Genomic DNA, 11,137 nt, shown 5'->3' on the forward strand with positions numbered 1-11,137 from the left:
GCACTGGGACAGGTTGCCCAGAGAAGCTGTGGATGCCCCATCCCTGGGAGTGTCCAAGGCCAGGCTGGATGAGGCTTGGAGCAACCTGGTCTATGGAATTTGTCTCCGTCTGGGGCCAGAGTTCTGGTTGTGCGAGGACGTTGGAGAGTGGACAGTGTCCGTCGCTCTGGCTGCATCAGGGATGTCCCAAAAGGATGACACAAGTCTTGGCTGCTGTATCTTAGAGCGGGGTGATGCTTCTTTTGAGTTGGCCTCGTCGTTCTCACGTTAAACGCTCTAGGAGAGGGAGCGAGTCCGTTAAATCACGGAATGTAATTCAGTGAGGCTGAATTTAACTCCAGCATCGTGGTACAAGTTCTCTCTCCGACTGCTTATCTAACAATGATGGTAGATGGGAGAAGAGAGAGAAGGGTTTAATTTCCTTCAGGGGAAACTTTGCTTTCAAGAGTTTAAGGGATGCTGCCTTAAACCATATGTTGTGTGTTTCTAAATGTCCTGAGCTGTCTCTGCAAACGCTCTTGAGTGTGAGGACTATTTCTGGACCTGTTGCCAAGGCAGTGCCAAGCTTCTGCTTGAGGCTTGCACCCTCACTTCTCTTTGATTTAGCTGTTTGGAATGTCGAAATTGTTCTTGGCCCTGTTTCTGAAGGATGTGGGACTAATTCTGAAAGATAGGCAGCACCGCTCCTCGACTTCGATGGCTGGGGTGATGCAGCCCCTCGTGGGTGTAGGCTGGCTTGGTTGGGCATCCCGACCGCCCGGGCTTTGCTGGGCTCTGGGGAGGAGAGGGTCTGGCGCCGAAGGGAGGATGCTCCCGTCAGCTGTTGCATTCCTGTCGCATTCGGCTAAAATATCCCCACGTATCCCTGTTCATGGCCCTGGAGAAGGGATGAGGTGTCCGAGAGCCAGCAGGACACGAGGTCTGCTGCTTCCCCATGGACGGTGTGCACAGAGGGGATCTCGCAGCAGGCAGCTACGAGCATTTTGGAGCACTGAAGAGTTATAGTGGGGTCGCTTGGGGATCAAACGCTCGGTCATGGTCAGAATCTGCTCTGGTGCTCAATTCCTCTTAAAATGTGATGCTTTACTTCCTTTCAGGGAAGCAGAATCCTTCAAGGAACAAGGAAACGCGTACTATGCCAAGAAGGATTACAATGAAGCATACAACTATTACACGAAAGCCATAGGTGAGATGAGCTGGGGATAACACGAGTCTGTGAATAACGAGTCTGGAGATCAAAGCTGGTTATGTTGTTGTTTTGTGGCTGACAAGAGAGCTGGGGGGGACTTTTCCCAAGGGCAGGGAGTGACAGGACAAAGGGTAATGGGTTTAAACGGGAAGAGGGAGATTGAGATGGGACATCAGGAAGGAATTCTTCCTGCAGAGGGTGGGGAGCACTGGGACAGGTTGCCCAGAGAAGCTGTGGATGCCCCATCCCTGGGAGTGTCCAAGGCCAGGCTGGATGAGGCTTGGAGCAACCTGGTCTGGTGGAAGGTGTCCCTGCCCGTGGCAGGGGGTGGCACTGGGTGGGCTTTGAGGTCCCTTTAACCCAAACCATCCTGTGATTGATGTAACCACACCAGCAGTTTCTAACAGCACACTCTCCGTAGAAGCTTTTTGCTGGCGTGAATTACCTTGCCAGACTTCACCAGGTTGTAACGAGTCGGTGCTTGGGTGATAGCTGTTGTTTTCCTCCAGCCAAGATATTCTTAATGTGAAACCATCCCAGCGTTCCCTCTAGTGCCAGGCCAGCAGCGCAGCCAGACTGCACACGCAGGCTTCTGTCCTCGATGGGCGCGTTCCTGCCTGTTGTAGGGCAGCAGTAGTTTTGTACAGCTGCTTGGCTGTCACGCGTTAAACCACCCGGGTGGCGGTATAAATTGGGAGGGAATGTGAGTTTTTAATCCAACCGCGGGGTTTTGATACGCTCCGCAAGTTGCGTGGGACACTGACCGTGGGCGCTCTCGCGTCTCCTCCAGATACCTGCCCCAATAACGCCAGCTATTACGGTAACAGAGCGGCCACACTCATGATGCTGGGGAGGTTCCGAGAAGCCCTGGGAGATGCTCAGCAGTCCGTCAGGCTGGACGACACCTTTGTACGGGTACGTGGACAACTTCTTATGTCTCCATCCCCCTGCCTCCCCCCGCTGCAGCTCTCGCCATTCCCTTTTAACTCGCTTCCCAGGGCCACCTACGGGAAGGGAAGTGCCATCTCTCCCTGGGGAATGCCATGGCTGCCAGCCGCTGCTTTCAACGGGTTCTAGAACTGGATCATAAAAATACCCAGGCGCAGCAAGAGGTAAGAGGTTCTTGAAGTTCAGATATTCCCAGTAGATGGGCTGTCGGAGGGAGTGGATTAAGCTGGGCAGCCTTTGGCTTGGAATTTGCAAGGTGGGGTCAGTCGTTGGTGAACTCTTTGCGTGCTGTGAGGCATTGGGAAAAAGGAGGTGCTGCAGAGTTTCTGTATCTGATTTTCAGTAGTCAGCCAGGCTGCACAGTTACTCTTGTGTGTGATTGTTTCCGCTCAGCAGAAGAGCCTGGGCGCTGAGCGCTTTCCCCCAGCCCTCCAGGGACGGGGAACGGTGAGGGAGCAGGGACATGGGTGTCGCAGTATGTGAAGGCTGCTGTCCCTTCAGTGTCTCATTCACGGGGGTGCAGTTTCCTGGGCTGGCAGTTAGGTCACCTGATTTCAAACCGGTTTTCCTGCAGGCAGAAGCCTCCATGTCACCCGTGTTCTTGCTCCATGGTCCACGGTAGTTTTTGCTCGGATGCTGTAGGGCTTGGGCGCCTGCGTGCTGCGAGTCGGTGCTTCAGAGCAGCGACTGTCCTGCCACACTCACAGGTCGAGGGAGGGGATTCTGCCCCTCTGCTCTGCCCTTGTGAGACCCCACCTGGAGTGCTGCATCCAGCTGTGGAGCCCGCAACATCAGAAGGATATTGACCACTTGGAGCGAGGCCAGAGGAGGCCACGAAGATGCTCAGGGGGCTGGAGGCCCTCTGCTATGGGGACAGGCTGGGAGAGTTGGGGGCTTCAGCCTGGAGAAGAGAAGGCTCCGAGGAGACCTCATTGCAGCCTTCCAGTACCTGAAGGAACTGCTACAAGGACGCTGGGGGGGACTTTTTGCAAGGGCCTGTAGTGACAGGACAAGGGGTAACGGGTTTAAATTGAAAGTGGGGGGGTTTAGATTAGACATCAGGAAGAAGTTTTTCCTGGAGAGGGTGGTGAAGCACTGGGACAGGTTGCCCAAAGAAGCTGTGGATGCCCCATCCCTGGAAGTGTCCAAGGCCAGGCTGGATGAGGCTTGGAGCAACCTGGTCTAGTGCAAGGTGTCTCTGCCCATGGCAGGGGAGTTGGAACTGGGTGATCTTTAAGGTCTCTTCCAACCCAAACCATTCTGTGATTCTATGGCTGTCCTGCCACACGTGCTGTGCTCTGTCTTTCAGCTGAAGAACGCCAGTACTGTGCTCGAGTATGAAAAAATCGCCGAAGTGGATTTTGAGAAGCGGGATTTCAGGAAGGTAAGGTTAACCTGACCGTTTCCTGCAGCGTTAGGAACTGTGTGTTTGACCAGCAACAGCGTTCGATCGTGCTCTGCTCCTAAAATGCATATCCAGGGTTCTTCTTTCTCAGCTCTTTAAAATAAAAAAGGCAACAGTCTGTGCCAGGGTTCGAGTGAGGGTGACTGAAGGAGGAGCGCAGACCTGCGTGCGGTGTTCTCCCTTACTGTTTCCAAATCTTTCTTCCCAAGGGATGCGGCTGGTACTGACCTGATGCAAGGAATTGATAGCAAAAAATCTGAAAGGCACCAAACACTTCCCATGCAGCGATTTCTGTTCAGTGGATGCATGTGAAGCCCAAGTTTGGCCCCGAAAGGAGGTTGTCTGGCACATTAAACTCATTGTTTAGGTCACTGACACCTTTAGGCTCAGCTCAAGATTCTGGAGGGGTAAATCCTACCTTGGCATCACCTGGCTATGAGGAGGAAATGGGATATAGGGTCAGTCTGGATGTTGTGTTTAGGAACTGCCCTGCCTGTTCAGGGCATTTGCATCTCTCCCATCTCACCCCACTGGTGAGGCTCGTGTGAAATGTGATCTTTGTTCCTGGAGAGCTGCTCTTGCTCCTTCCTCACCCAGAAACCACTGGCTTCTCAATCTGGAGCACAGTGCTTCCCTCATCGGGCCATCGTGATGTCACGGGCCGGGAAGCAGATGAACCTTGGCGGAACAATGACCCTGTTCTCGTGCAGATGTCCCCACCAGAGACGCAGAGATGGAAAAGACCCATTAGATCACCCTGCCCATTGCAGTCAGACCAGTGTAAGGTCAGGCCTTGCACTGTACTTTTTTGTGTTTTGTCCAGCCCAAACTGTCTCAATCTATTGAATTTCTGTCCTTCCCAGTGTCTTTATAACACAGGAAACAGGGGCAGAATTGTCTCCTTGGCTTTTTCTTTTGGGGCTACAGTTTCAGAAGAATTAAAAGGATGGACCTTCTACAGGTGTCCCTTGAATCTGCTGCGCGGTGCTGTGTCACGGTCACGCAGCGGGTCCCACAGACCTGTGTCCAGAAAAGCCCTTTATGAGACAGGAGAAAAAAAATCTGCACATGAGGAATATTTTCTAACGAAATTTGTCTCCAGCAGCAGAGGAGACGGGTGTCTGCACGCTCCTCCTCCTCAGCTAATACAGCATCCCCACTGTGGCGCGGCCTTTCAACCCAGGCCTTTGGCTGTTCCCTTTGCTCACGTTGGCGTTTTCTCCCACGCCAGGTTGTGTTTTGCATGGATCGTGCTTTGGAGTTTGCTCCTGCCTGTCACCGGTTCAAGATCCTCAAGGCTGAATGTTTAGCGTTACTGGGTCGCTATCCCGAGGCACAGTCTGTAGCGAGGTGAGCGTCGCGAGCTCTAGGGCTTGAGTGGGCGTCCTGGCCGCTGCGTGTTTGCGCGAGGGAACGTAAAAAAGAAGCAATCCTGGGTGCCAGTTGTGATGAGGGGGGTGTGTGTTGGTCCCCCTTGGAGCTGGCCGTACCGGGACCCTGTGTTTACACCTGGTTAGTAACCTGCAGCCTTGCCTGAGCAGGTGCCCATCCTTCTCGCACATCTCTACCACGGACTTGATAAAATAACGGAAGATCTCAGCGGAGGAAGGTGCTTTTGGAGATGAGAAGGAAACTGGAACAGGGAAACATGTCATTTTGTGATGTCTGTTACAGTGACATCCTACGCATGGACTCCACTAACGCAGACGCCCTGTATGTCCGCGGTCTCTGCCTTTACTACGAGGACTGTATCGAGAAGGCGGTGCAGTTCTTTGTCCAAGCACTCAGAATGGCTCCCGACCACGAGAAAGCGTGTCTTGCCTGCCGTGTAAGTGGTGGGTACTGGGAGGGGGGGGCTGCAAAATCACCCGGAGTTTTCCTGTTGTTTCTAACCAAACACCTGACGTGGGGCTGCTGCTCAATCCCTTCTCCCTCCCTCAGCGCTATCATTCCCCGGATTGCCAGTGGTGCGTCCAGCCCTTCCCAAAGACAGCCAGCTGCTGCTCTAGGTAAAACTGAGCTGCTGGAAACTTTCTCAGAAGACTGGGATACTTTGAAGACCATAGAATCGTGGAATGGTTTGGGTGGGAAGGGACCTTAAAGCCCACCCAGTCCCACCCCCTGCCATGGGCAGGGACACCTTCCACTAGACCAGGTTGCTCCAAGCCTCATCCAGCCTGGCCTTGGACACTCCCAGGGATGGGGCATCACCGCCTCACTTTCACTCTTCTTTCTTCCTTGATCAGATGTAGGAGCAGTCAGATTAGGTCTGTCGGCTCTACAAGAACTGACTTTCAGATTCAGTGCTGGTGCTACGGGTTCCTTGCAGCTAAAGGCTGTTCCTTTCGTGTCGCTCCTTCCCTCATTCCTACTCCCTTGTAATTCTTGGACCGACGTTTTAAACCTATTTGCTCGTACAAGCTCTCAAAAAATGCAGTCCCATTCCTGGTTTATTTTAAAAACAGGACCTTCCTGGCCCGTTGGGTGATCTCAAACACCAGATGGCCTCTGTTGCGGTGGAGAACGCCTGTAACCGGCACCGGCTGTTCCTGAGCGCTTCAGCTGGGGCAAGGGCAGGACGCCCGCAGCTTCTTTCAGCTGCTGTAGCAAGGCTGTGACTTCGTGTCCTGTGACACTGTCTGAATCCAAGTTACAGCACTTCTCTCTGAGGACCCTCTCCCAGGAAAATAAGGCGCTCGGTACCCCTGAGCCGCTTCCCTGATGTCCTCACCCAGGCTGTGTTTTCTTTCAGAACGCCAAAGCACTTAAAGCGAAGAAAGAAGATGGGAATAAAGCCTTCAAAGAAGGAAACTACAAACTAGCGTATGAACTGTACACAGAGGCACTAGGAATAGATCCAAATAACATAAAAACAAATGCCAAACTCTACTGCAACCGGGGGACGGTTAATTCAAAGGTAAGACGTGGGTGCCCGTCGCGGCGGCGTTCCTCACCGCGTAGCTTCCACCTTGGCGAGTCGCTCGGGAAAGCTTGGGCTGCCGTGGCGCTGGGCCCTCCGGGTGCTGTGGGCGCCGTTTCGGGCTTTGGTGCTTGCGCAGCGATTGGATTCCTTCCAAACAGCCAACAAAGTTGACTCCCGAAGAATCGAAACTGGAATGCTTGGGCCGCGCAGAGCGGGAGGGAGGGGAGGAGTGGCGGTTAGCCTTACCCTCACCAGCCTAAAGGCATCCTTACTTGTTTCCTGCCTGGTAATGAGGAGATTTCTTTGCTCATTCTTCTTGCAGAGCATCTGTCTTGCTTTGATTTTTGATCTAAAAAACCCCAAATGATCCAATTTAAAAACCCGAGATGCTTTTTCCAGGGTTGCTGTTGCGTTTTGGTCAGGCGCTGTCCAGAGAAAGTCAGTGGTGGGACGGTGCTTCCAGTGTCCCCGCTGTGTTTCCCCTGGGCCTGTTGCCTCCTCGTTGTCTCTGTGCCGATGTACGGCAGCGGGGGCCCTGCAACACCTCCGCTTGGTCAAGGGGCTGTTCTCAGAACCTGGGAAATGGCACCAGCCGGAGGCAGCAGTACTGGACGTTTCATTTGTGTCTGAAAACAAACAGTGCTTTAAAAAAAAATAATCATTTTAAATGTTTTTAAGTTTATTTTCCTGTCTGGGAGTTAGTTTGGAAGCACAAGAACTTGGTTTTCAGATCATTCTGAGCAAGACCCTTGTTCCCAAGTGCGTTGCTTAGAGAAGCACCACGGAGTTGTACCACTTCCCTGCCGGGCTCCTAATTTCTCCCTGGGGAGCATAAGCTCTGTGGCTTGGGGGATTGCAAAAAATTACCCAGATGCAGGCACAGAAACCAGTGAGGTTTTCCAAGATTATTTTATTCACACCGTTCAGTTGCCTAAAATCGTAGTGCTGCTGCACTGGTTTGTGCTCTGGGGGGGATTAACCTGACTTCTGCCCGACGTTGTAGCTTAGGAAACTTGAAGAAGCAATAGACGACTGCACGAACGCGGTGAAGCTGGACGACACGTACATCAAAGCGTACTTGAGGAGAGCACAATGGTGAGCAGAGCCTTGTGGGCGTGTGGAGCAGGTTCGTGGGTGGGAACCTCCTCCCTTCGGCACTGAGTGACAGGGGTAACGTCTGCAACTTAATCACGGGATGGTTTGGGTTGGAGGGACCTTAAAGCCCCCCCAGTGCCACCCCCTGCCATGGGCAGGGACACCTTCCATTGACCAGGTTGCTCCAAGCCTCATCCAGCCTGGCCTTGGACACTCCCAGGGATGGGGCATCCACAGCTTCTCTGGGCAACCTGTCCCAGTGCTCCCCACCCTCTGCAGGAAGAATTCCTTCCTGATGTCCCATCTCCATCTCCCTCTTTCCATTTAAACCCGTTACCTCTTGTCCTGTCACTCCCTGCCCTTGGGAAAAGTCCCCCCCAGCTTTCTTGTAGCCCCCCAGGCACTGGAAGGGGCTCTGAGGTCTCCCCAGAGCTTCCCTTCTCCTCCTTCTCCGTTTTCGTAACGGAATGAAAGGTTCTGTCTGACGGTGCCCGGAATTCGTTCCCTATGCTGACCTGGAGAGGGGGAAGCTCTATGTAGTCCGTTCTGCCAGTGTGGATCTGGGACTGCCTATTTGTTGTACTTGGGCAGGATTTGTTCTAAAGCTCGAGTTAGGGTGTTTGTAGCCTCACGTAAGACGTTCTGTCCCCGAGAGCTCCTCTCGAGCTTTTTCATAAGGGCTGCTGCAAGTAAGGATCTTAGCCCAGCAGAGCTGTTCAGGTTTCCAACAAACCGGGTTTGAAATGGGATGCCCCGCTTCCCGTAGAGGAGAGGCAGCTGAGGCTGTAGGTGCTTAATACCGCAGCGTAGCACGGTGGGGCTGAGCGCGTCGTGCAAAGGCTGTTCGGCTCTGGGTAACTGGGCACCAGCCAGGGAGGTAGCCAAAGCTCTGCTCCGGCTGCGGATTTAATTGCTGCTTTCCTCAGTACTGATTGTTCCCCAGTTTGTGGCAAAGCTGCCTGGCTCAGAGACGAACCAGCACCGTCGCTGCAGCCTCCCAGTTGTGCGTGTGCTTTCATTTCCAACCTTCAGTGGTTTTCCAAAGCTCCATCTCGGGAGTTGCCAGGTTACAGTGAGTAGTTAATAGTGAGTAAGGCTGAAATGCCAGCGGACGGGCACATGTCCCTCTGTTTGGGGTGCCAAGGTTGTCACTTCTAACCAGCGCTGGGAGCGTACAGCTGCACCAGCTTCAGCTCTGCAGCAGCTTCCTGGAAGCCTCGTTGCTGGTCTCGGCTGGATGAAGTAATTATCGGATCGTTACGGTAGAACTTGCGCTGGCAGGTGAAATTGCCGTCCCCTCCGGGAGTCCAGAGTGCGGTTTCCTGTGCCAGGACTTCCGCAAAGAGCAGTGTCCGGCTCGTGGTCAGCCCAACGGTGACCCCGGCTGGGCTCCTCCGAGGATGGCCCCTCCTGCGGTCCAGGGCTCCCCTTTTCCTTAGTTCGCATCCGTCCCGGAAGCTTGGACCTGTCCCCCCAGGTATTCCCCTGCAGCACACCTCGGTCACCCCTCTTTCTTCCCGCAGTTACATGGACACAGAACAATACGAAGATGCCGTAAGAGACTACGAAAAGGTTTATCAGACAGAGAAAACGAAAGGTGAGCATTCTGGCCTTCTTTCCTCTGCGTAAGCTTCCCTGAGCTGGCGGGGTTCGCTGCTGCCTTTGTTTGCCTTTTCCCCCACGACCAGCTCGGAGTTGCAGCTTTTACCCAGCTGGCAGTGCTGGAGGAGGCCTCGGAAGCGCTCTGACACGCCCCTCGGGGTCTGCTTGCTTCCCCAGCACTGGATGCTGAGCAGATAACCTGGCTGAAGCGACTCCATCCAGGATCTCTGCTCACAGGGCTCGTTCCGACGTGCTTGTCTAGTAGCCTGGAATGAAACAGGCAGAGAAACCTTAGTCCCGTGGTTCAGTAGCACCGAGACGTTTGCAGCCAGCAAGAGTGAGGCCCTAATTAGGTACCTGACTGCAAATCCAAGGGGATTGTTCCTTGTGGCACTTGAATCCTTCCACCCAGGTCATCTCGACGCGCCGGTCTTGAGCCTCCTTTAAGGCTGTGCCTGACGCTAAAGCCGCTTCCTTTGGCCTTTCCCAGAACACAAGCAGCTCCTGAAGAACGCACAGGTGGAGCTGAAGAAGAGCAAACGGAAAGACTACTACAAAATCCTGGGGGTTGACAAAAACGCTTCCGAAGATGAGATCAAGAAGGCTTACAGGAAAAGAGCATTAATGCACCATCCAGGTACCCCAAACACCCCCTTACGCCCATGCTGTCGTCCTGATCCCCTTGCTCCCCGCAGGCCTGGCTCAGAGGTGGGAGGGAGGTGGGGAATTCCCGGAGAGGTGGCGGTTCTCAGCCCACACGTCTGACACGCGTGACGTCAGCCGGGAGCGTAGCGCTTTCCGCTGACGCCGGAAACTAAACGCTGCTTTCCCGCTTGTGTCTGCATCCCCAGACCGACACAGCGGCGCAAGCGCGGAGGTGCAGAAGGAAGAGGAGAAGAAATTTAAGGAGGTTGGTGAAGCCTTTACCATCCTGTCAGATCCCAAGAAGAAGGCTCGCTATGACAGCGGGCAGGACCTGGAAGAGGATGGGTTGAACATGGGAGGTAAGTGTCGTTAGGATGTTCTGCCCTGGCAGCCTGTAAAGACGAGACCGTTCAGAGGCTGCCTCCTCCTCTAGCCACCTGGCAGTTCTTCGCCTCCCATCTGTACAGCCCCGTGGATTGACTCACTTGGGTCTCTGGGCTGAACGTTTCGCGTGGTGCCGGTCTGGGTTACGTGGTGGGTGTTATCTGAGACGGAGCTGCTGTCGTCCGTCTTTCACGGGGGCTGCAGAATCACATCCTTGGAGGCTTGAGGGTCTCAAATGCAAATTATCCAAAATTCTTAGTTGCCCCTGTAGCTGAATTTCTCAGCCAACTCTTGCTTTTCCCTGTGGTCGGCCCCGTTGCAGCCCTTGGGCAGAGCAGGCCACTTGGAGCTTTTCGTCCGGCTTGGGCAGAGCAGGCCACTTGGAGCTTTTGGTCCGTTTGAACGCGTTTTAGGGGCCCTGGGTCAGTGACAGTTTTGGGTTGTGGAATGCGTAGCAGGCTGTTTCCCTTCAGCTCACAACTTCTCTTCTCCCCTGTAGACTTTGATGCAAATAACATCTTCAAGGCCTTCTTCGGTGGGCCGGGTGGCTTCAGTTTCGAAGGTAGGTGGGAGTGTCCTGTCGGCTTTGGAAACGTGAGTACAGGAGCCCCCCGGCAGCCGGGCTTCCTGGGGTGGATGTGCTGGCGGGGAGGAGTGTTTGACTTTCCCATGCAAAGTACCCAAGAGCTCTTGGAGAGTCCCGGATGCTCAGCGTCCCGGTTCTGGCTCTTCGGGGTTCGAAAGCAGCAGAACCCAGGGGTCCCCTTTCCAAGGAGCGTGCGTGGGCTCCGAAGTCATGCTTTGCTGCTCGATCCAAGTGGGTATCCCATTGGGATAGAGCCGCTGGTGCTCGGTCAGACGTCCTGAGCGCACGCATCACGGCCCTCGCCGTGCATCCCCCCGGGGCCCTCCGCCCGCAGACGCTTTGAGGTGACCGGTGGCAATC

General features: G+C 54.2%; 1 protein-coding gene across 1 annotated transcript; it reads left to right on the forward strand.

Moving 5' to 3' along the window:
* Positions 1–1,104: 1,104 nt before the first annotated feature.
* DNAJC7 (DnaJ (Hsp40) homolog, subfamily C, member 7) lies at positions 1,105–10,753 on the forward strand (the record flags this gene model as incomplete). Its single annotated transcript, XM_010154015.1, has 12 exons — positions 1,105–1,186; positions 1,980–2,104; positions 2,188–2,301; positions 3,447–3,521; positions 4,774–4,892; positions 5,217–5,370; positions 6,295–6,459; positions 7,469–7,560; positions 9,084–9,157; positions 9,653–9,799; positions 10,014–10,166; positions 10,691–10,753. Coding segments are annotated over exons 2-12 (1,231 nt in total), but the record flags the coding sequence as incomplete, so codon positions are not given.
* Between the last annotated feature and the right edge of the window lie 384 nt (positions 10,754–11,137).

This window comes from Eurypyga helias, unplaced genomic scaffold (assembly GCF_000690775.1).
Source record: "Eurypyga helias isolate BGI_N326 unplaced genomic scaffold, ASM69077v1 scaffold24210, whole genome shotgun sequence".
In the NCBI taxonomy this organism is placed as follows: Eukaryota; Metazoa; Chordata; class Aves; order Eurypygiformes; family Eurypygidae; genus Eurypyga; species Eurypyga helias.